Here is a 25750-nt window from a genome sequence, read left to right as displayed (position 1 = left end):
GAGCACCTTGTGTTCGATAGAGCAAATATACGTTTTACCTCTCACTGTCAACGATCAAAGAAAAAATTGCTAAAATGAAATAAAAGATAAATATGTATTGTTGAGTTATTTGTGTTGCGGTGTTTGTAGCCCCTTCTTGACACTTTGCCGCGGGAGTGGAGGGCTACACTTCCCCCATAGACATCGCTGTGGTCGGCACTGTTGCCTCCTACGTGGGGTCTGTCCGGCATATCTTCAGAAGAGAAGTTATTGAAAGGTGATCTGCGGCGCCTGCCTGGCAGGCTGGGGATTCTTACACAATTGATTATGAAATGCTTTTATGTATTAGTTTTATAATGAGTTGTTTCCGATGAAGCTTTACTGTTTGTATCAAGACTTTAACATGGTTGCACCAGATTTCTGTCCTTTTTTTTTGCATGCTGTGATAGTTTTATATTTCTATGCTAGGTTGTAATTCGTTTGTTTGTATGTTATGGCTTTTAGCTGAAACGTGTAATAAACTAGACTGTACAGTACCCCAGTGACCCTGTCTTCTCAAAGATCAGGTGACCATACCTTCTGTGTTGCTTTTCAGATGGTCTGGGAGAACGGCTGCACCGTGATCGTGATGCTCACGCCGCTGGTGGAAGATGGTGTGAAACAGTGTGACCGATACTGGCCTGATGAAGGCTCTTCTCTTTATCACATATACGAGGCAAGTCCAGCAGGATTCACATCCCCTCAATCAACTGGACCCATGGCCATGACACATTCACCCATCCTCAGCCTCACCTTCCATCAACATTACCCCATTAACAGAAGCAGGATGGCAGACCCTGCTGCCCCCAGTCCCTCAGAGAACCCCTACAGCACCCAGAGCATTGACTCAAGAGTCTAACAACAGGTTGTGGCTGAGCTGCCTCATGCCTGGGAACACGTCTCACCACAATCCAGCAAGCTTTTGTGGCACAGTGACTCAAAACTAAAACTTACAGCAAGCGTGGACCAGCCATGGCCAGCTGCTGTCCAGGTCACAAACAATAACCACAGCCCTAGTGGAAACCAGTTCTTCCCAACACCAGGTGGAACCCACGACAAACAAGGACTTGGCCACGGAGGAACAGCCGTCTCCTAGAAATACAGGACAGTGGCTTTTAAGGAAGGGAAACTAGCGAGACATGCCCTATAGCACTGTGAGACCTCAGTGCAGCGTTTGGCGCTGTAGACCTCAAGATGTTATATAGTTTAGTAGAAATATATTGTATAGATTAAAATCCTCTTCTATAAAAGAAATATTCATGATACTTAAAATACCGGGCACAATTATACTATTAAATACTGTGTGGCCTCTCATGCGGAAAGAGAGATAGTTAATCAGAGCCATAACTTCCAATCCCATGAAGGCAGAGTTTGAAAAACCAAAAGACAAAGTCCTAGCTTTGGATAGGTTTATCTTTAGGTAGCTATCCGTATGAAAACATATTAATTGTCATTGGGAAGTTTTCAGAAGCAGGAGACGGAGTAGAAATAGTAAAGTAGTTTCTTCGTGAAAAGGACCCAACTAACCTCAGCAGTCCGCGGACACCTGGCTGGTCTGGACTCCGACCATCAGGTCTTACTCAGTTTCAGAACATTTGAGTTTATTACATTGTGGATCTTGGCAAAGACTGTTCAAGCTTCAAGATGTAACGCAAACCCACTTGAGTCATGGTTAGTAAGACTGAACCATCTGTGACCGGCTCACCAAAGTGTGTCCCAGTTTCAGTGCTGAGCCATCAACATTGTCAAATACCTCAATGTATAAAGGAAAGGAGAGGGGGCTACTGTGGAGCCCTGTTTCAAACCACTGGAAGTGTGAAATGTAGGGGACAAAGTAAAGTGGCTGTGCTGTGTGAAAGGGAGGCAGCAGAACAGCACCATCTCTACCAGCATACAGCACTGTTTTCCTCTCTCCCTGTGCGGGCGCGCTTTAGGCCGCTATGCGCCAGGGCACAATAGTTCAAGAGTGTGTGTGTTCTGTAAAGAATACTTTTTGTACAGGAAAGGGACCCTTCCAGTTTAAAATCTTTCCAACAAGTTTCCTGCTTTGTGTGTGTGCTGTGCAGTGCAACATGTATGCAAAGTAGGAAAAACAAGGACAAATGAAAATATGTCTCCTTGGTATGCCTCCCTCGAGGTGGGCTAAGAGTTTGCGGGTAATCCCACACTAGGAATGTTTGTAGATAGGGGCGAGCATCAAAACTCAAGGTTGGTTGCCTGGAAGCGCCTGGTACCACCGAATGAGCATCCCCTTAATGAAAAGTAATGCAAAGCAGAACATAGAGCAACTTGGCATTACTTTATTACATTACCCAGCGTAAACCTTGATTTGAGTTGGATAGTAAATCGCAATGTAACACTTTGCGTCAGGTTTGTGTAACAAAAGTAACGTAAACCTGGCACAGAGCAGCAGTAAAGCTCCAGGCTTATAATGGCTGCTATAAGCCCAGAGCGCCAACATTCCTTAATTTACAGCATTCTACACTTAGCCCTTGTGCCTCGGACTACACCGGCTGCTAAAGGCCCTCTCCCTCGGCTTCAGGGCCTTTAAAAACTTGTACACCCCTCGTCGGTGGGCTATATTATAACATTTTAAAATAAATATCTGAGTCTTTGTTGACCAGTTCTGTCTCTGTGGTACTCCTTTTGTTCTTTGTGTATTTTCGTATTCTCAGTGCTGTTGTCCCCATCTGTGTAACTTTCGAAAGCTCTTTGGGGCAGATTTACAAGCCCCTTGTGCCAATTTTGTGTCATGTTTAACATGGGAAAAGTGATGCAAAAGTGGCGCAATGGGCTTGTAATTCTGCCCCTTTGTTTTAAGTTTCTGTAGGTCCTTGTGACACTGTCCTCCATGTGAATGTAACATCTTGAAACTCCGTTTACAGATCCAGTAACCTCTCGTTGCACTGCGTTCCCTCGGTATCTATCCGCTTGTCTCTACATTCACTGTGGATCCTGGACACTTCCCCTCCTCTTGCTCCCTCTTTCACGACAGGAGTACCTCACATTCTCGCTGTTTCTTTCTAGGTGAACCTGGTTTCCGAGCACATCTGGTGCGAGGACTTCCTGGTGCGTAGCTTCTATCTGAAGAACGTGCAGTCGCAGGAGACGCGCACCCTCACACAGTTCCACTTCCTGAGCTGGCCGGCCGAGAGCATCCCGACCACTACGCGACCACTCCTGGACTTCCGCAGGTGAGCCATTCCGAGGCAGCGGTGGGAGGTGCCATGGTGGCCCTACCGGACTCAGGCAGACGCAAGTGCTTCAGATACTTGGAAGCGAGAGGGGAAGCACACAAGGAGGTACTGCTGTATATCACTGCTGCCTGGGTACACTGTGGAAGACCTGAAGTCGGGATCTGCAAAGGTTCCTTCTGCAGAGTTTTGTCTCAAACTATCCAAGCGTTGCCAACTCTGCAAAGGCTGCTAATGTAACATGGTGAGAAACCCCCTGCAGATGTTGGCTTTCTTGGACAAATCTTAACCCATCTCCACTCAGTTCAGACGTGGAATGATTTTTTCAAGAAAATAACTCAACAAAGAAAAATGTGAAATCGTTTTCATTGTAACGTTTGTATGCTTTCAGTTTCAGGTTTTCCCGCCCTTATCCTGAGACCTGACTCTGCTAGTCAGTGAGAATGTGCTATTCACCAGCCTTCAAGCTATGCTGGTGTCCTGGGTATTGGCGATGCAGATATGGCTGGCTTTGTTCGGTGCACTGTGTCATGTTTTACTAAAGTGGTTATTTAGGCGCGACTGCAGTTCAAGCAGAGGGCATACTATGTGGGTACGTTTGTGGTCTCCAGTGCAACGTCTCTCCGTTCAGCTGCATCACCAGCAGACTAGAGATGCCCTTCCCCAGTGGACTCAGGATCCCACCCATTCTACTGGTAAGAGCCGGCTTTAGCCCAAAGTGAGGCTCAGAGGCAAAGATGAACATTCATGAAATCCTAGGGCTGGTGAGCACTGTCATACCCCGTCGGTGAATCTACCAAGGTTACTCTAAGCAACCCTTATAAGTGCAGATTCCTCGCCTCTAGAATATTCCCCAGTTGCCAGACTGGCTCCAGAAGCTTTTCCATCAATGCCCCTCCATGCTGCTAGGTGGCACTGTGCAGCTCTGCTCCGGGTCTGTCCCGCCCTGGCAATGATGGCGCAGAGCCTCATAAGTGATGCCCATGCGGGCTGATGTCCGTTCCTTTCTTTCTGTGCCTTCACTTCACATCCAGAGTTCTGCTCATACTTTTGTCGGCGTTTCAAAGATTTCCAAATGTAAACCAGTGTGCTAGGGAGGTTTGTCCCATGACTCCAGGCCACGTTGTGACTACAGAAAAGAGATGACTATTGCAGATCCGCATACCGCATATGGTGGTCTGTTGGCTGGGCTTGGAGCTCGATTCAAAGTCATGTGAAAAGTGTTCCCTTATGCACCCTATGTAGATCTGGTACCTAGAGGTAAACCTCATTCTGAGGCCGCTTTCCAAAGGTCCACCTCGCAATAGAAGTTTTCCGTTAAGTCCAAATTAAAGTCAAGAGTAAACACAAAAAAGCAACGTGGAACTTGACTCCACCCTGCCAGGTGTGTCCAAGAAGGCACAAGGACATCACCAGGTCACCTCTGGGTCTCTCAGAATGAGCCAATTCCCCAGCTCTGAGTTGATGAGCTCTGAGTTGACTGGGCCATCAGCGATGTCAGGGTAAATCGAAGCTCCATAGAGACCATGCTGCGGATTTGTAGCACTTTTCCAACTCCCTCAGGCGTGCTTTCAGGCCCAAAAATCTGCCAGGGCCTTCGGTATGCATGTTGCCTTCTCATGCGTGTATTGACTCCAGGGAACATGCTCTGAGTACAGCACCTACGCCAGCTCAGATGCAGACTCCACGCTGCGCATGTGCCGGACCGCCACTCATGATGCTAATGTTGACGTCACTAGTGCAGAAATATGATCTGATTCTGATGTTCAACTGCGAACTGACTTCAGCTCAATATAGGTCGATATCGTACTACAAAATTCCTCAACCCGTCGTCATACAGCCTGGGCTACATCAAAACCTCTACCAGGGCGGTCACACCGACAGCTGCTCCACCAGAGGGAGATGATGATGATGGTAGAGTTAAAGACGGTGATCTTCCCCTCGTTATAGTAATAATTTCTGTACAGATGTACAAGAAGTCCGTGAGTCGGATACCTCCCCTGATACGGGCTTGGACTCACCACTTGGGCCACCTATTGAAGAGAGTGCATCATTTGCAGTTGTAGTCCGACGGGCGCTGAGTTCCTGTATTTGCACTTCCCCTCTGTCAGGAGCAAAACTAATATTCTTATGGAAATTATACTCTCAGGGCTTGCACATCTAGCCCTTGTTCTTCTTCGATGAGGCCCTCACTGATACTTTGATGGCTACTTGGTCAAAACCATACTCTTTCCCGCCACTGAATATGTAGATCTCCAAGCATGGCAGGACGGCGCTTGGCGACCCTGACTGTCTCGCTAATCATCATCCTCCATAGAGCCTAGGAGTGCAGGTATCACCCAGTACGATGAACTTTCTCTCTGACTTCTCCAGCGAGGGTTTACAAGATAATCCAGGTGTTGGGAACCTTTGGTCTTTGACCTGCCTGGAGCTAACACCAGTCAATGCAGTCTGTTTGCTAATCTGCCCTATGCATGCCCTTTGGGACATAGCCAGCAAGATCATACCAGCAGTCCCAGAAGACCTTGGGGCCCCTCTGACTTGAATATTCTATGATGGTCAGGGTGCAGCCAACTATTTGATTCCTGCTGGCCTAGAACCTACTGAGTAATTGGGGGGAGGGGTTGGTTGGTACCAGATTTGTGCTTCACCGTCACACATGGATTAATTCCATGGGATTTTCTGGAGACGTGGCATGGAAGCACACCGGAGTGGCATTCGGATGTTCAGGTCGGACCCCCGATGATGAAGCATTTCACCAACTAGGTTGGTGAGTGAGGGGTCTTCTTAAAGAATAATCATTTTTCTTTTTTTCTTCTCTCATATTCCTTGCTTGACTGTTGGGATTACTTCCTCTTTTAATTAGTAAGACAGATTGTACTCCATCAGGGCTAAAGAGCAAATTACTCCATCACCCTGATGGGGTACCCACCTGCCAAATTTTGAAATGTCCTTCAACCCGACCGACATTTCGCCTATTGACAGGAACCACCATTGAGGTGGTTCCTGACATTGTAATGGAATTTTACTTTATGGCTCTGTCACACATGGCGGAGCCCTACAGCAAAATGTCTAAACTTTTTTATTTTTAAAAGCAAAACCCCAAAATGTTTTCTCCCATAGCAAGGGGGGATTTTTTGTTTTTTACTGCTGCCTACCCCCTGGCTTTTCCTTGAGGTGATGGAAAGAAAAAACAGCCATATGTCCACCCATCTAAATTGGGCGGACGGACATATAGCCATCTCTCCGACTACCCTTACCCCATTGGACGTTTGGAGATGTTTGGCCACAGCAGAGACAGAGCAGTCTCTACCATTGCCAAACCGTGGTTCGCTCGCATATAAATTCAGCCGGGTGACCGTTATGTTGGCGGTGAGAATACTCCGCCGTCATTGCTACGGAGTATGCGTACCGCCAACATGTAAATCAGGCCCCTAGAGTCCAGATGGCGTTATATTAATGATTTCTGTACATATTTACAAGACGTCCGTGGTTCGGATACCTCCCCTGATACGGGCTTGGACTCACTACTTGGGCCACCAATGGAAGAGAGTGCATCATTTGCAGTTGTAGTCCGACGGGCGCTGAGTTCCTGTATTTGCACTTCCCCTCTGTCAAGACCAAAACTAATATTCTGATGGAAATTCTACTCTCAGGGCTTGCACATCTAGCCCTTGTTCTTCTTCGATGAGGCCCTCACTGATACTTTGATGGCTACTTGGTCAAATCCATACTCTTGCCCGCCATTGAATAGGTAGATCTCCAAGCATGGCAGGACGGCACTTGGCCTTCGAGTCCAGATGGCGTGAGAGTTATTGTAAACTGCTTGATGAAGCAGGGTGAGAAGTTTGGCGAGACGAGAAATGAAATGGAGCTTAGCACGAAAGGAGGAATCTAGGTGTCTGCTGCAGTTTTTTTGTTTTGTTTAAAATTTTAAGTTAGTGGCATGTTTGAAGGAGTGAGAAACTGCCAAGACAGAATAACAGGGTGAGAACTGAGATGTATAAAAGCCCGGCTAGAACAGATGGATAGATTTTTAATTTTATCTTTGTATTAATGTCTTTGCGGCTCTCATTTCTTTCAATCAGTCTTTGCCTGTTGGTAGTTCTGCTCTGTACGTCACACTGTGAGATTCCTTCTCTCGCTCTGAAATTCCTACCCTCTCTCTCTCTTCTCTTGTCCACAGCTCTATCTTCCTCTCTGGATCTATCTGTCTTCTGGTGCTCTCTCTATACTGTCTCTCTAGCTTTGTTTGTACGTCTCCTCTGTGCCTCTCTCCTTTTTATTTGCAGCCAGAGGAACTCTTTATTTGTGTGAGCCATTCTGTCCTCTTTTCTTTAGCTCAAGGGATTGCCAGTTGTTTGTCCTGATTCACAGGGTATTTGCATGTGGTTTTCGTGTCTTTCTTTACCCTATATCTCTGCCGTGGGTCTGTTTTTTTTTACATATCTTTGCCTTTATGTGTCTCTGTTAATGTGTCCATAGGCTCTCTATGTCCCTTTAATATGCCTGTAAATCTCTTTCATCACTGTAACTCTTCCTGAAGGTTGTGTTTGTCCAGATGTGTTTGCCTATGAGCCTCTCCCTCCTCTATAATTCTTCCTGAAGGTTCTCTTTGTCCAGATGTATTTGCCTGTGAGCCTCTCTCTCCTCTGTAACTCAAGCTCAAGACTCTCTTTGTCCGGATGTGTTTGCCTGTGAGCCTCTCTCTCCCCTGCAACTATTCCTGAAGGTGCTCTTTGTCCAGATGTGTTTGCCTGTGAGCCTCTTTCGCCTCTGTAACTTTTCCTGAAGGTTCTCTTTGTCCAGATGTGTTTGCCTGTGAGCCTCTCTCTCTCCTCTGTAACTCAAGCTGAAGGCTCTCTTTGTCCAGACGTGTTTGCCTGTGAGCCTTTCTCTCCTCTGTAACTCAAGCTGAAGGCTCACTTTGTCCATATGTGTTTGCCTGTGAGCCTCTCTCTCCCCTGCAACTCTTCCCGAAGGCTCTCTTTGTCCAGATGTGTTTGCCTATGAGTCTCTCTCTCCTCTATAATTATTCCTGAAGGTTCTCTTTGTCCAGATGTGTTTGCCTGTGAGCCTCTCTCTCTCCTCTGTAACTCAAGCTGAATGCTCTCTTTGTCCAGATGTGTTTGCACATGAGCCTCTCTCTCTCCTCAGTAACTCAAGCTGAATGCTCTCTTTGTCCAGATGTGTTTGCACATGAGCCTCTCTCTCTCCTCTGTAACTCAAGCTGAATGCTCTCTTTGTCCAGATGTGTTTGCCTAAGAGCCTCTCTCCTCTGTAACTCTTCCTGAAGGTTCTCTTTGTCCAGATGTGTTTGCCTGTGAACCTCTCTCTCCCCTGTAATTCTTCCTGACGGTTCTCTTTGTCCAGATGTATTTGCCTGTGAGCCTCTCTCCCCTGTAACTCTTCCTGACGGTTCTCTTTGTCCAGATCAGATGTATTTGCCTGGGACCATCTCTCTTCTATGGCACTCTGAGGGGGGCTCACACCTTCCCAGTATATTTGGTTCTTGGTCTCTCTCATCTTCTGGTGTCTCTCTTGTTGGTCTCACTCTTCTTCCCACAGCTGCCAGTGTCATTTTTGTGGTTTGCAGCTAGTAATCTTGGTCCAGTTGCATAGTCACAAAAGTGATCATTGACAGGTGTCCCTGCTGCATGGAGCCTGATGGGAGCACTTCTTCAGCGACTGGAGAGACACCGGAAGCATCGCGCCGGACTCGGATTCCAATTCTTCAACGTCCTGTACCACGATGAACCATGGACGGGTGCACTCCAAAACACAGATGGTCAAATATGTGAGTGACCGGGCCCCGGAGGAACACAGCTGGGGTGACCAGAGCTCTACAGTGAACAGCTGGGGTGCCAAACACTCTAGCAGTAAGCTGCTGAGGAAAACAGGGTTACACAGGACCATTCTGGGTCCTATGGTTGCAGCAGTAAGGGTAAGTTATTGGGGTTTTCATGTCCCCAGCAGAAAGATGCCCTGAATGGTCATGTCATTATTCCAAATATAGCATCACCTAAGTTTACACATTTGCTTGTTTCCACTCCCTCGCGTTAGAGGGCGGAGCCTCCTGTGACAGGATTTATGAGTGTAACGTTACTACTCACGACTTGGTAGGATGAATTATAATGCTCATAAGTTAGGGAGCAGTTGTTGGGTCAGAAATAATATGAAGAAAGCTGTATCTTGTGAAGAAAAATTAGAATAATCCCTGAATGTATTAAAGTGAACTGGAGTTTAAATCCTAGGAGACAGAGCTGGTGATCTGTGGTTGAGAGTGTTCCTGTGATAAGTGCATCATTCTGACAACTTCACTCTGCAGAGCATGTGATTGATCTTGATTTCTTTTGACTTTTCCAACTACTGTCTTTGCTCTGTTTGGTGTCAGGGAAAACCCCAACAGTGAACACTCTGTGTTCTATTCCCAACTCTCTCTGGATTCACCAGTGCAGGTGTTAAATATGAATGTTCTGCTGCATGTCTTCATAAACTCTTTTCTGGAGTATCTCTAAGATGTACAGCAGAGCACATCATGTTAGTGTGAGGGTGGCTGCCCCTTGTCTGTTCATGAAACATGAATGCGTATTGTATGTTTCCTCAGTTGATTGTCTGTATTTCACTTTTTAAAATGGTGCTGCCGTTGTGTCCTGTCACCAGTGCTCGGCTAGTGCTCCACACTAAGGGGCGGATTAATCAATCTTTCACGCAGCGCAACACAGCAAGAAACCATGCTGCGTGAAGAGGCTAGGGCAGGAATGCGTCACATTTAACATTATATGATGCATTGATGTCCTTTACTGGTGCTAACGCACTTTGGCTGTCTAACGGCAACACAGGCACTGTTGCGTTATGGTCCCAGGGTGCCTCTGTTGTAAGCAGGACTGTTTTTGTGCAGGAAGAGACACCTTCCTGCACAAAACAATCCTTAGAGGCGTTTTCCTCTTTCTATCTGTGCTGCGGGGTTTGATATAAAAACGAGGAGAAATAAAGATATTTATCCTCGTTATGCCTCACCTCGGGAAGCGTACCAGGCCTACCCCCTAGGTAAATCTAAGAATGTGTCAAAATCCATGGGTAGATCTATTCGGGTGGCACACACCGGGGTGAACGGTTGGCATCTGTCGGCCTCTAAACCAGGCCTTTAGGTTGATTTTGACCTCCTTCTCTCAGTATTTATCCTCTGATTTACTCCTGCGCCTGAGCTTCCTCGTCTTCATCGCATCTTTCCCCTCTGCAGCCTGGCCCTTGGGGTCACCCTTGCTCCCAGGGCCTGATTCACAAAGGTGCACGTTTACGTTGTTTTTTATATTCACAAACTAGGAGTTAATAGTAAGTTTATGACCACTGAGGATACTCTGCACATAAACAAGATACGCCTGTCCTGTCACTTTTTTTGGCTATTTTGCCACGGGTGAGCCCTAGGTTGCTGGGTTTGACAGGCTTTGGCAGTTGGATTAACCTGTAATTTGGCAATAATAGCTCCTTTGCTTGCACTGATTTGCATCTATTGGTTTGCTTTGCCTGTCATTGGCTTCGTTTTGGTTTTTGTAGAGGTCGCTTTATCGAGTTAAGGTATCTGTGCTGGGCGTGGTCGCGCCTGTATTACACGGAGTCTCTATGTTGGCTGCGTCCCCCGCTGTGCTGTGTTCGCTGTATTCATTCCTCGGTTTGGAGGTTTCATCCCTGCTCTTGCTGAACAGCCATTTCATTTCTTTTCTTCGCTGTGGTGTAATCTTCAAATGTTTCCATTGATTCTCGTCATTATGTTCTTGGGTAAACCTAGATTAATGTAGAAACGCATATTGCATTTAGAACTGTTATGACACAAAAGGTGGTTGTTTAACTTTTTTTTTCATTACAATTTGACAGTTTAGCAATTTTTTATATATATGTAATTCAAACAGTAAATACATTTTCATATCAGCAAAAGTGTGTGAAGGTGAGAGTGGTGTGTTATCTTTAATAACATTCAATAAGAGGCCCATGAAATGGGTATTTAGGCTGAATACAAACACGCGTTGGGGAGAGAGGACAGCGGTCAGATTTAGGGCTTGTGCAGACAGCAGCACCTTCGAGGCCACCTAAGAAATCTGTGCAGGCTGTAAGAGCTCAGTTAAGGGTAAGAATGGAGAGGTTGTAAGGGTGCAATTATGTTTAATATTCTGCTTATTAGCTGCTATTGTTGCTGCCATTCTGTTTGATTTTATCGTCACAGCTGTATGCAGATTATGCACAAGAACGTGATTTTGATTTTAATAAAAATATATTGTGTGTGTATACCCGAGTGTGTCTATTCAAGGTGAGAGGAGGTTTGGAACCTACTAACAGCAGGCGGCTCTGTAGGTCTCACAGATGGGTCATTGCCTGGACCCCACCATGCTCAGGGATGCCCAGGTAGTCTGGGGGTTGCAGTCCACCAGGTTCTTTGTCTCAAGTTGTTATGTTGACTAACTCTGCATTGGTGGAGGGTCTAGAGATCCCAAAGCTCGGGTCATATTCAGAAAAATCAGCTGTGCTTGTCTGAGTGTTAATCAGTTGCTGCGTATTCCTCGATTTGCGTTTGATTGCTTATTTCCTTATTTACCATGATTGTTGAGTATGTCTGTGTTGATCTTGGTGTTGTGTTTATTAAGTTCATTGTTTTATTTTTACCACTTTGTGTCCAGTGTTTGTTGGGCAGTACTCTGTGCTTCTTTGTTTTTTCAATGTGTTAACACGGTTGTTAGCTTTGCTCGGGGGGACAGCTCCTTTGTTTGAGAAGGTTGATGGTTTTGTTGATTGAGGCGGTTGTTGTACCATCATTGCTGTGTTATGTGCAGCGTTTTCTGAATTAAGTCTGTTGGTTTGGTTGCTTTGAATGCTGGTTGGTGAAATTTCAGTGATCTACTGTCTGATGTGATTGGCGACAGCGTCTGGTTGCACAAGAGTCCAAATTTGGGTTTCATGTGAATGCAATATTTTACATTTTGCTTGGCTTTGCTTTCGACCTGTTACACACCTGTCATCATTCCTGGAATCTCTTTTGTCCTTGTGAGTAGGGCAGAGGAGAGCAGATGTGACTCACTACACAGATCTGCTATGTTTGCAGAATGTGCAGCCGCTTACGCCACCTCCCACGTGGCGGTCTAATAGTCCTTGTAGGGAGCGCTGGTGGTTAGATGGATACATAGCGACACTGATCGCGAGTACTCATTCCTTTGCTGATTAAATGTAGGTTTCAAAGTGGCCTATTTGCTCTCACTGAGTGTCCAGGTTCATACAAAAGAAAACCCCTCTCCATGCCAGGCCCCTGTGTTAGGATGACATGAGTTGCGTAAACTCCACCCAGAGATTACGAGTGTCAGGTTGGTTTGGGTTTAAGAAGCAATGGGTGAAATATATGAAGGAGAAACATTACATGCCAATGTGAAAGAAGGACCTCAGACAGGGATAAGAAGAGGACGCCGCCTGCTGTATTCCATCATCTTATGACACCTGAGAAGGTTTTGACACAATCTGTTGTGTTGTTGAACGTTTGAACACTAACATGGGACGGATGGCATTTCTTGTTATTTAGAAATCACTGTGCAGAGTTCACTGGAGGCAGAAACTGCAGGAGCACAGCTGAGAGAGGAGGAATGAAACAGAGGGCTGGACTATATTAAGAAAGTATCCACCAGTACATGGTTTTTCCTTATCCACTTCAAATTCCTACAGGGAGCGTCCCTCATGCCTGTTATTCATCTGAAAATATTCCCTTTTTTTAAATATTATTTGGCTAACTAAGATAGAGAGCATGGTGAATCGATTTATCTGGTCACGGGGTAAGACGAGAAGAGCTCTGAAATACATGTCCTTGCCACGGGACAGGGGAGGATTGTCACTTCCAGACTTACGAATGTATTATTGGGCAGCGGCATTACAGCAGATGACAGGCCTGTTGGGAGGTGCTGAGAGGGAAGGGGGAAACTTTACAGGATCTACAGAGGTGTACGAATTAATTCTAGGTGATGAGACAAATAATGCATTCCTTAGATATTCTGAACCAAGTTACTTTAAACGAACCAGATTCAAGACGTTAGAAGCTGCATATAAAGTTTGGAAGGCGTTTAAAAAGAGTTTTGGACTGGGAAGGTATCATGCACATACTAGGCTTACAGAGGATCCTATGCAGCCTCCAGAGATTTTTGCTGACAGTATATTTAAGGAGTGGGGCCGATTGGGAATTAAAAGGATGGGTGACTTAAGAGGGGAGTCAGGGGTACGGCAATTTATAGAAATTCAGCAGACATTCGGAGTTAGTACAAGGAGTTTTTTTTTTTAAATACCTACAGACAAGAAGTTTTCTGGGTAGTAAAAGAGGGGGCCCCATGGGATTGACGGACAATCCAATACTACAGATAATAGAAGGGGGACACTCGTGTACAATAAAAAGATTTTATACAGAACTTATAGAGCACAGAGGGGATGACTTAGGAAATTTGAAGCTAAATGGATGGAAGCATTAGGAATATCGGAGGGTGTCTTTGAAAAATCACTGCAGTTAGGGCAGGATATTCTTTGCTCATCGACTCTACAAGCTCAACACTACAAAACTCTGTTTAAGCTCTACTATACCCCAGTTAGAATTGCTCAGTGGGGAGGGACACAGGGGATCAGGTGCCCAAGATGTGATAGCTTGGAGGCTGGCAAGAAACATATGTTTGCGGAGTGCCCAAATCTTCTCCCTCTAACAAGTAGTATTGAAGTATTTTTTGATAAATCTTTGAACTATAAATTGAAGTTGTATCCTGAAGTAATTCTATTAGGGGTTGAGGAAGGCATATCACAACAACAATTTGGCTGTTTCATATTTGTGGCCATGGCTGTTCTTCGCTTATGCATAGCCTCAGCGTGGCGAGATAAGTTACCACCCTTGATGCAGCAATGGCTGGCTGGGCTATTACATATGCATAATCTTGAAAAGGCTATCTATGCTAGGAGGGGGAAGAAAGGTAGAGCACTAGGCTCACAGATTTGGAAGCCAATTGTAGACTGGAAAAACAGGATAGTGAATATATAGGAATTGTAGAAATTGGATAAAAATGTACATGTATTTCTTATTTCTTCTTACTTTTTTGTTCTTATTTGGTGTGGATTGTTAGTATATTATTGAAACTTTTATTTAGTGGTATATATAAAAGTCATGTAAGGTATACTTAGGTGTTGCTAACCTTCTTCTTTTTCCTGTGTGTGTATTGTCAGGTGCAGGGGGTTGGGGGGGGTAAAAATGTTGTAAAAATTGCTTTAAAAAAAATAATTAAAAAAAATTAAAATATTCCCTGGACTATCATAAGGGGTTCAGTGACTATGCATTTTGTTGTAAATGCTGTGTCCACCTTCTCTTTGAACTTCCAGTTGCCTCAAGTTATGTGGTTCCTTGAAACTTATCCCTACAAAGAGTGATCCTTTGGGTTGAAGTGTCTTATAAACTTCAACCACAAGTATCTGAATTACCGAAAGCAGTTTTTCTGCACTTTACACCTGTTTACAGTCGTCACTCTGCCCTTTTCTAGGTCTATCTCTCAATCCTTGCTCGCTGTGTATGGTGGGTCTTACCTTGATATGACCTGTGGTCAATCTTGGCTTCATCGAGTGATCTGTGGCAGTTCAAGCTGAAAAACCCTCCTAGATCGCGAGTGATGGCATCAGTAAATGTGTGACCTGTAACTCCATGCTCCCTCCTCCTAACAAAGTCTTCTTTTTCTTTTGATTCTAGGAAAGTCAACAAGTGTTATCGAGGCCGGTCTTGTCCTATCATTGTCCACTGCAGGTAACACTCACCTGGCGCTACATGGAAAATATTTTAGACTCCAAATTCAAGGATGCAGGTGTTATTTGTCTAGAAAGATTCCCTTGAAGGATATTCTCTAGTAGAAAGCATGGCAGCCACAACACTCCAAAGTTCTTGTTGAGGTGTAGGTAGTGGGATTGACTTCACAGCAATGCGTGACCTTCCCTGCCTCTCAGTCCTTCTAAGGGGATTCCTCTCATTAACCATCCTCTGCAGCATTGGGCAAGATCGCAATAGCAGAGACAGGCGAGCCATGAGCAGTCGCGTGTCTGCCGGGGGATTCGATACAGCGTGGTATATGTACAGCGAAGTGGCTGAGGTGCTAGACTGGGATTTGTAACTTTCTGCCTAGCTTTGGGATGTTCTTGACAATCTCTTTCTGGTATGTTTCAGTGACGGAGCGGGAAGGACGGGAACATACATCCTCGTAGATATGGTTCTTAACCGAATGGCGAAAGGTGAGAAACTGAGGAAGTGTACTATGCTGGACTATGTTGTGTCCTATTATAGATATGGTCTTAATGTTCCACTACATGATAAAACTGCCTTCTCTAGTCGCTCTCCAAAGGAATTGTTAATCGCCCTACTAGACGTCAAAGAAATCTCTTCATATAACTAAACTCCAACACCCTGCACACTTTATTTACACTGGCTAACATGTGATGAAAACAACTGCTTTCTTAGGACTGTGATCATCATTCAGAGGTTGATGGTAACAGGCCATCTGCTAAGAAACTGCCAGATACCTCGTCAGCTCAACTCTTGCATCCACTGCCACGTACAGCGGTAATGGGATGTTGGGTTTCCACTGCTGTCTCCACTCTCTCAAGCACTCTCTTTGCCGAGCATCCGCTGAGTGATATGGTGTTGGAAGGCCCACCTTAAATATGGCAGGCCTTCCAAGTCATCTAATTTTTCCTCTCCACAACAGCGGTGCACAGCATGGTAGAAATTGGACAAGAAGAAGCAGCCAGCACTGGTAAAGCAAATAGATCTAAATTTTGGGTTTGGCAAATGCAGGCATATTGGCTTTGACAGTAATTGTTTTATGCTTTTCAGCATTAGCAACAAAAAAACGTGTTTATTGATGAAAAAAAGAAAAAAGTGTTTTGACGTGTATACTTGCATATACTTTCATGTGTCAACACACGTGCACATTCGCGTCATGATGCGATGACGTATACCCTGGCATGAACCCCCATTTTTAAAAATGTTTATTCCATGACAGAGACCTATCTTGGAGTGGTACATTGGAAAAGAAAGAAGAGGCACAGCAGAAAATTGTTGTTGCGGCCTCCCACCCCTCCAAAAATATTGACGTAAAAAGGGGAATTGGGGAGCAACAGTCGGGCGGGTGGGAGAGAGTAAATGATAGTGAGTGGCGAGAACAATGGGGAGCAAGCATATGGGAGAGCAAGGAAGGAGGTGGTTGAGTGGAGGGTAAAAAAGATTGAAAAGCCAAGAAGGAAGTGGAGGGGCAATGGAGGCAACAGACTAATTGTGGGGTGCAACATGTTGAGCACGTAGGAGCAGGGATGCGATTGAGAAGCAACACATCGGAGGGTTGGAATTATTTGGTCATCATGCAGACGTGCTGCCAATCCATGAAGGTTGCGGATACCTTCGTTGAGGCAACCGTTATAGAACAAGATACACAATGCAAACAAGCTCCGAGACCACTGCGGTACAAAGTGGAATGTTGGCGTCAAGCCACAATATTTGAAATGTTTTCTTTGTGGGATGTTTGATATATGAAAAAGTTCACCATCTTAAGCCTCAGCAAAGAGGATTTCCTCGAAACGCGTTGGCTGTTGGGAGTATGAACAAGGGATTTAAGAAAGGATGTATTGTATCAATGGTAAGGATTTTCAATAAAAAGAATATCCAAAACGGATTGGATCAATTTGCAACTAGGAATATGGATAGATATGAACTAAAAATTAGGAGTGGGTGAAATATTTCCTTTCGCTGACGGAACTGGTGGAAATTTGCTGACTCGATTTCTGGCCAAATTCTGCCAATCTGCCACCATTTATTTCTCACGTGTGGCTCTAGGGCTGGAAATTTGTGAGTGAGATTTGGTGTCCCTTAGCATGATTTATGGTCGCTAGGAGGACATCCGGTGAGATTTTCCTGACATGGGCGGTCATGGCGGTTCGCGGTCAGAAGGCTGACGTTCAAGTAGAAAATCTACTTGAGCTGCAGCACAATCAACTTAAATAGCTTCACCCTCTGGCATGCCGTGTGGTGCAGTTTACGATGATTTTTCAGTGCAGAACGCATCCCTGGCGCTAAATCACAGCACAAGCAGCGCAACATACCTATTTCCGCCCGTTGGTGGAACTCTGCAGAATCTCTCAGAGTTTTTATGTTACTCCTTGGAAATTAGCAGAGCAAATTTTCCGGCCACTCCTAATAAAAATAACTTTGACCATGGTAAAAATTGTAAGGAACATGGAACTCCTATCAAGTTCATGTTGACTTTAATCATACCAATGGGGAATTGATAATGGAGGATTACACAATGAGCTACCAATCCCCGCACCCCATTTTATCATGCACTCCCATGAGGTGCTAGAAGTAAACAAAGGAAGTAGTTCCCTGAATGCAAGCAGTGGAAAGATAGAAGTCATCCAATTGAGAGGATAGTAAAGAAGCCATGCTCCAGGGGAGGGAAAACACTGGAAGAGGAAGTAAAGCCATTGGATAAGAAACAATCAGATAAGACTGACAGGAAAGTTAAACAGTGATAAGCAATAGGTTGGCTTAAAGCCCACGGCGAGTATTGGTCTTGTCCATAATAAAGCTGTCTGCAGGCAAGACCTAAAAAATGTCTCCTACTTGCTAGTAAAAACAGGCCTAGATTAACAAATCACGCGACACAGTAAGTGAAGTTGCTATGCTGTGTATCTTGAACAGGAGAGATCAGAACAGCGCCATATTGACTGTTAAAATGTGGTGCTGTTTTGCTCTCTTCCTTCAGTGGCACACTTTTGACTGCCATGCGCCAATTCAGACACCATTGCACCATAGTGAAAGTGTGTTTGTGTTGTGGTCAGCATAGATTTTTGTTTAGGAAGGGGTCTCCTCCGGTACCAGACTCTGCTTTAAGGCATTTCTCACTTTGTAAGTGTGCTGTAGAATTCAGCGCACATGCAAAGAGGAAAAGACGAGGAGAAATTAAAACATTTCTCCTTGTTACGTTGGTGCAAATTCCTGTCTACAGTTCTTTGTAGATGGGATTTGCATCAAAACGAACGAGTGGTTGCATGGGTGCGGCCATGCATCACCTATGGAACGCGCCCTTGACACAGAGTGATGCAAGGTGGCACACTGCTCTGCATTGCATTACTTTTGGTTAAACGCGAATCACAATTTGTGTTGGATTGTAATTCCCACCAGCAGTCTTTGAATCCGGTGTGTGTTAAAAAAGGAATGCAAACCCCTCACAAAGTCTTTGTAAATCTGGGCTTCAGAATGCGTCCGGGACACTGTTTTTTTCCAATTACAAGCCCAGGCTTTGCGTTTGTCTTTGGAAAACAAAAAACTTATTGATCAGAGCGTCATGTCGCCATGACATGGTGGACCCACCAAAACTGGTTGTTTTCATCAACACAATCTCATCCTTTTGGTGAGAGTGGTGCAAAATCCCGTACCCACCTCGCTGAAATGCCTAAATATGGTGGAACAACTGTGGCTGTTCTGGCAGCAGGCATGCTTTGATATCCTGCCGTTCAGAACTGGCCCAACGAAGACTGTGCGTTGCTGCTGAAGGCCTGAGAATAAGGACATTACCTCCTAGGATTGTTTTTGTGCAGGAAGGTGTCCCTGTGAAGCCAGTACCACTGCAGCATGGCACAAGGATGCCTGCGATGGCGCTTGGCAGCACACTGTGCGCCAGCGCAAGGAGACAGCAGAAATGCTCCACATATTTGTAAATATGGAGCATTTCTGCTCTCTCCCTTTAACTCATCACGGCGCTGCCCGTTCACTTCCTCCGTTGCATTGCATGAGATATTAGCAACACTGCCCTTAGCTCCTAACCCCTGTGAATCCTCAATAAGAACTCTAGATTATACAAGTTTGATACACAAGAACCCTGAATTACATCTCAATTCACGAGTTTCATGAAATTACTGCGGGACCCCTTTGAATGTTCAAAATACAGAAAGAAACAGTGAGCGCCAAACTTTAAGGAGAAGATTTACTTAGAATTCACACAATGTAGAGCAGCACGGCAAGTTCCTACGCTGCGTTGTGTGAATGGGAGCGAGCTGAACTGTGCCATTTACAAAGACATGGCTCTCTTCGGCTCTCTTCCAGCGCTGGTGCACTTGTGCCTCCCTAGCACCAGGCTGCAAGGGAAGGTGTGTTATGGGCAAGATAGTTTTCTGTAACACAAGACACCTTCCTGCACAAAAACAACCCGAAGAGGCCTTTTCCTCTTTCTATGCGCGATGCAATGAGTCACACATAGAATGAGGAAGTAACATGGAGACTTAAAAAACATTTCTCCTCGTTTCACCTCTCTGTGCAAGACGTAACGATTTCACGCAATTCCAGCTTTACAAACCTTAGTAAATCTGGAATGGCCTGAAATTTATGAGTGGACGCTCGGGTTCGCCCAGGCCCTCCATGGAATGCCTACCAAGAAATACAACGCAAGCCTCTGCATTTTGTTACATTCCTTTACAAAAGCCACTCAAATTATGCCTCGTGTGGCTTTGTAAAGATCAAATAAGGCTTTGTGTTGACATGTGCCACCTTGCACCACTCAAGGTCGACGCTGAGGATTAGCAAATATGAGCCCGGTGGAGTCGCACCTCATCGGCAAAAACAACCCATTCAAATTCTATTACACTACCCTAATCCCAGTCTAGGGCGACAGCGTTGCATCTCTGAGGTCAGCAGACCCTCAATGGAGATCAACTCGGGTGTGTCAGCTGTGTCAGCCCACTTTGCACAAGACCCTCAGTGTACCACTAAAGAGCCCGCCAGAGTCACTCACCGGTCCCCTAGATTTATCTGAGCTTGGCCGCTTTTAAAGGATTTGAAGTACTCCATTTGAACGTGCCATAGTTACTCTTAGGGTTGCACAAGAAGTCGCCCTCTCCGCATTATTCCTCAACTTTATTGAGCCCCTCAGGACAATCCAATGAGCTCAAAGTTTTTATTTCCGATCCTACATAAATGATACGGAAACATAGCTCTGGCTGGTCTCCTGTCCTTCTGTCTCCTTGCTCAATCTACTGCCTCTGGTTCACGTACTCCACATGAGCCAGGAGTCTTGGGTTTCACTTTTATCACAACCTCGCACGTGTTCACCTGTGGCAAACCAAGTGAGCATGCCTCCGTAGAACCAAACAAGAGCTCCCACATTTAATGAGAATCCATCTTATTTGGTGGGGGAACGGCAGTGTGTACAATGCCAGAGCTTGAGCTGCCTCCATGGCCGAGAGCCTCTGACCCGACAGCCCGCCTGCCACATGGCCATCAAGGGACGGGCAGCACGACTATCCCTCATTTTCCCTTCACAGAACCACTATGCAAGGCATAGTCATTCTGCGTGAGATGAATACACAACGCCCAACACCTGCACGGAGAATGTTTACTCCGCGCTAGGCCACTGCTCCAGGGCCTGCCTGGCGGACATCTACACCTGGCAGGCGGATCCTCTACCAGAAGAGTGGAGGCACGAGCCTTTTGGCTCGGGCAGGCAGAGCAGACGGCACACTTAAATAGACATTGAACAGAGGCAGGGTACAAGCCTCAGCTTCCCCTCGAGCCCTAATTAATCTGCCCTTGGTCAGTCACTAACTTGTCTCTGTTGGGCAATATTGCTCTGTTAGTTCCCATTCCGTTATCAGTCAGGCTCTATGACTTGAGTGCTCCCGCCCTATCCCAGGAAAAGTCTTATGTTGGTTAGCAGGTGGATATATTCATTTATTGCTCTCACTATCATCATGCGTGGAGACGGGTCACATCACTGTTCCCAGTCCCACAGTGTGAGCCAAGACACATCTCATTGTTCCTCCTCTGCCTTGTGAGATGGACAGGCCTATACCTGCTCTGCTATCTCCCTGCAGAAGCAGGATGTGCTTCATTATTTGTGCCTCTCCACCCAGGTGCTGCAGATGTGTCACATTGGTGTTCCTCTTCCGGCTAGGAGTGTGTTGGATTGTTGTTGCCCTTTCTGCCTTGTGTCTAGGTCCCATTCCTCTTTCAGCCATGGCGTCAGCATTCGTCTCATCCCTTCTCCCTTGTGTCCCATGTCTGGCAGGGCAGAGCTCATCATTCTTCCCTCCTTGGTCAGGTGTGTTTCTTGATAGATGTATATCAGCCTACACATCAGTCTTTACTTCCTCTCTACCATGTTTATCATTCTTAAACACGTATTATCTGTTTGTTCCTGGGTGAGAGGACCCATGTCTCATTATTGTCTCTCTTTCTTTCATCTTGCCAGGTGTGAAGGAAATTGACATTGCTGCCTCCCTGGAGCACATCCGTGACCAGCGGCCCGGGATGGTCCGCACCAAGGTGAGACGGGGCTGATGTTGAAGCAGTCGTGATAGTTGTAGTCAGGGGCGGCTCTAGGCTCATGGCGGTCCTGTGCAGGAAGCATAGGTAGGGGGCCCCGGAAGAGGGGGGTGATAAGGGTGTTTGGAAATGGAATAGAGCCAGAGTCCTCCAAATCCCTGCCAGGGGGCCGCCACGCAAATATGTATCCATCCTCAGATGATTATTATATTAAGGATATATATTGGCTTGGTGGCCCCTGCGGTTTGGCGGCCCTGTGCAGGTGCCCAGCTTGCACATGGCTAAGGCCGCCCCTGTTGTAATCTTGGAAGATAGGGATGTTGTTGAGGCAGTCCTTGTGGTTCACCAGTATTTGATCTTGCCTAAAGTTACGTCATCCGGTGTGGAAACATCTGTATTAAAAACACGTTATATGCAACTATCTGTGAAGCCTCCGGTGGGAATGCAAATAAAGATCAACACAGAGAAGTCTCCAGCAATCAATCAATCAATCATGGAATTTGTAAAGCGCACTACTCACCCTTAGGGTCTCAAGGCGCTGGGGGGGGGATGTCCGCTACTGCTCGAAGAGCCAGGTCTTGAGCTGTTTCCAGAAGGAGAGATGGTTCCGGGTCAGTCATAGGTGGGTGGGGAGGGAGTTCCATGTCTTGGCAGCCAGGTAGGAGAAGGATCTGCCTCCGGCGGTAGTCTTGCGGATGCGTGGGACAGCGGCGAGGCTGGCGGAGCGGAGCTGGCGGGTGGGCGTGTAGAATGTGAGGCGGTTGTTGAGGTATGTGGGTCCCATGTCGTGGAGAGCCTTGTGTGCGTGGGTGAGGAGTCTGAACGTGATCCTCTTGCTGATGGGGAGCCAGTGCAGGTCTCTCAGCTGGGGGGAGATGTGGCTGAAGCGGGGGGTGTCCAGGATAAGCCGTGCTGAGGCGTTCTGTATGCACTCGGGGTGCTTTGTTTGACTGCAGTCTATGAGCAGTGCCAGGTTAGACCTGCCTCAAGATAAAGTGACCAGTGACATTTAAAGCACAAACGGAGTGAACGTACAGCACCTCCCTACTTCACTGATGGGACTGCTACGCAGTTAGTGAGGTGGAGAGGTGCAAAGTCCGCCCCTGGACGCATCTATATTTTACTACATGCTGCGTGACTACTTCTTCAGCCAAGTCTTTGGAGTGAGACTCTGCCCTGTCCTCTGTTGTCAGACACAACAGACCGTCTTCTGCCTGTGAGGTGGGGCGGGTTTACTGGAGGTTTGCTCTCTTGTTTCAGTCCTTGTGTTCTTTTTTATTTCATTATAATGCATTTATTGAAATTATTTGCAGCAGACAACATACACAGGGTACCGCATTATGCAGATCTCAATATGAACCTATGCACAATGACTCCATGTCTTAATTCCCATCAGTACATTACAATGAAACCATGTCACAGTAAGAATGATAAATCAACCGGCAACCCCTGCCCCCAAGTTCCGCCCCGATGTATTTCCTCCGTCCATGCGACACATCCATGGGTTTGCAAGGCGCAAAGTTGTAGGGGAGTGTCATCTGCACTATGCAATAGAAGGGCCCCGCTATGTGTCTGTGTCTACCTCAGTGGGTGTAGGAACTAACTGGGGATCGGGGTCTGAACTATTAGGATCATCTAGAGTGTGCCTATTGCTAACATACAAGGACCAGACGTTTTTTGGTCGGTTGCGCGGGGGGAGCATTTCACTGTAATTTTTTGTTTGTGTGCAGCAGAATAGCATATGCCTGGACCATTGTGCCATAGTGGGGGTTGGGCCGCGCATCCAACAAATGGCAACACATCTTTTGGCTAGGAGAAAAGCCATATACACCAGTCGCCTACGAGACCTAGGGAGTGGTTTAGAATACCCCAGAATGGAAAACAGTGGGTTTGGGTCAAGCTCCAGCTGTGATACGCGAGCTACCTCTCGAAAGAAGTCATCCCAGAATCGGGCGAATCCGGGGCATGACCATGCTACATGAAGGGAATCGGCGATCATCGTGCCACAACGCTCGCATTGCGAGTTCTCGCGCAAGCCATAGCGATGTAGTCGTTCCGGTGTGTAGTACACCCTGTTTAAGAATTTAAAGTGTACCAGCTGATGTCGTCCATTAAGAGATATTCTTTTAGTGCTTAAACAGCAGTAACACCATACATCGTTCGATATTTCTGTCTGCAGATCCTGTTGCCATGCCAGTCGTTGTTTAGTGTATGCACCCTCCTCAGCAGCCATGACAGTGTGATAGAGTCTAGATGCCAATTTGGCAGGAGATTGTGCTTTTAGAACCAACCAATAGGGCCACCACCTCTGGGGGCTCCTCCATGTCGTCACCAAGGAGTGCCCTAAGGGCAAGCCTCGATCTGTGTAGCTGAAACTGTGCCAAAGCTGTGGACGTTACCGCCCCACCATGATGTCCTCTACAGATCGGGCAATGCCATCTGAGAAAAGATCCCCCATGGTCTGCACGTTCAATGACCTAAGGGCCAGAATTACCCCTTTGTCCCTACACGGCGTCAGCCAATAGCACCAATCTAGACGAGTCAAAGGGAAGTAGAGTAAGTTACCCGTGAGCATGTTGAGCAAACTGTGCCAGGCGTGAGAGACAGAGGACAAAGAATCCAATATGCCTGTGCGCCAGTCCTGCGGTAAAATAGAAGAGATGGAAGAGGTTTGGGGTCTGCCACAATGGTTTCTATCCGAATATGCGGAGTATCAGTGGGGCCGTATATCCAGTGATAAGCATGGTGGGCCTGGGCGACACTATAGTAAAGTTCAAGGTCTGGAGCACTCAGACCTCCCATCGCATATGGGAGTGTCAATATCTTCCAGGCCAACCTTCGGTTGTTTGCCCGCCCATGCCGAGCGGACCATCAGCGACTGTAGCCGTCGAAAAATCTTTTTTTAAAGAACCATAGGGAGGTTTGTAAAAAGGAAAAGAAAACGAGGCAATACGACCATCTTCATTCGAGATACTCTGCCCATCAATGACAGCGGTAGGCAGATCCAACCCGCGATATCATCCTCCAGTTTGGAGATGGCCATCTCCAACCTGGAGGATGATATCGAGGGTAGGATCTGCCTACCCCATAATTTTCCCTCAATACGATTTCTGAATCATTATGTAGACGGATGCCCAGATATCGTACTGGATCCGTGGTCCATGGTAACGGATAGTCCAGCTCAAAGCGAACCGTAGTCGGCGTCAGGGGGAACTTGTTCCAATTCACCTTAATGCCTGAAAGTGCACCAAATAAGACTACCTCGCGCAGCACTGGTGGAAGGTTCACTTTTGGGTCTCTGACATATAAAAGAGTATCGTCAGCGTACGTGGATACAATAAGTTGATAATTAGGGAACTGGATGCCCCTCTGGCCATGATATTCCGGCAGGGCGCAAGCCAATGGCCCAGCAGTTAGGGCATAAAGGATTGGGGATAGAGGACACCCTTGACGAGTGCCCCTGTGTATCCGAATAGGATCAGTAACTAGGGAGCCAATCCGGATGAGAGCTGTAGGGTCCCGGTGTAACGTTGCCAGCAATTGGAGGAAAACTGTCCCAACGCTCATGCGCCTGAGAACATGTCTCATAAAAGGCCATTCAACGGAGTCAACAGCCTTTTCCATTTCTAAAAAGACAGCGATGGCAGAGACCTACGGGCGCGTGTGTTGCATGTCTGGAAATACAGTCCGTAAGTTATAGGTAAGGTTACGAGTAGGCACAAAGCCAGCCTGTTCTGGGGCCACTAGAGTGGTAACCAAAGGATTCAGACAGTTAGCTAGTATCTTCGCAAAAATGTTCGCATCAACGTTCATGAGGGACAAAGGTCTGTAAGATGCCCAATCATCCGAAGGCTTCCCCGGCTTAAGTAGAGCCACCAGAACAGCTTTGCCCCAGAGGTACATATATCTTCGAACACTGTGAGGAGGTGCGGCAGTAAAAGGTTCTGGAACGCCTTTTAGAAGGCAACTGTAAGGCCATCACTGCCAGGTGCACCACCCGCCCTCATCTCCGAGAGAGCAAAGACAATGTAATCTCGCTCAATCGGGCGCATTAAAAACTTGCGGTGTACATTATTCAGCCATATATGGGACAGATAGTCTAGAATACGCTCATCAGGGGCCGAGCCCCGTGAGGAATAGAGGCCCGCGTAGTATTCCCTGAATTTCTCCGCCACCTGAACCT

General features: G+C 46.4%; 1 protein-coding gene across 9 annotated transcripts in view; it reads left to right on the top strand.

The window, feature by feature from the left end:
• Positions 1-25750, top strand: part of PTPRN (protein tyrosine phosphatase receptor type N) — a 377719-nt gene that overhangs the window by 329254 nt on the left and 22715 nt on the right. For all 9 annotated transcript variants that reach the window (XM_086954395.1, XM_086954390.1, XM_086954393.1 and 6 more), the window contains 5 exons: positions 575-694; positions 3046-3212; positions 14956-15009; positions 15424-15488; positions 21494-21567. In XM_086954395.1, coding sequence (XP_086810521.1) covers positions 575-694; positions 3046-3212; positions 14956-15009; positions 15424-15488; positions 21494-21567 — 480 coding nt within the window. The remainder of the gene's footprint in view (positions 1-574; positions 695-3045; positions 3213-14955; positions 15010-15423; positions 15489-21493; positions 21568-25750) is intronic.

The sequence above is a fragment of the Lissotriton vulgaris genome, chromosome 2_1 (assembly GCF_964263255.1).
Source record: "Lissotriton vulgaris chromosome 2_1, aLisVul1.2, whole genome shotgun sequence".
Lineage (NCBI taxonomy): Eukaryota > Metazoa > Chordata > Amphibia > Caudata > Salamandridae > Lissotriton > Lissotriton vulgaris.
This window is presented reverse-complemented; position numbering and strand designations above follow the sequence as displayed.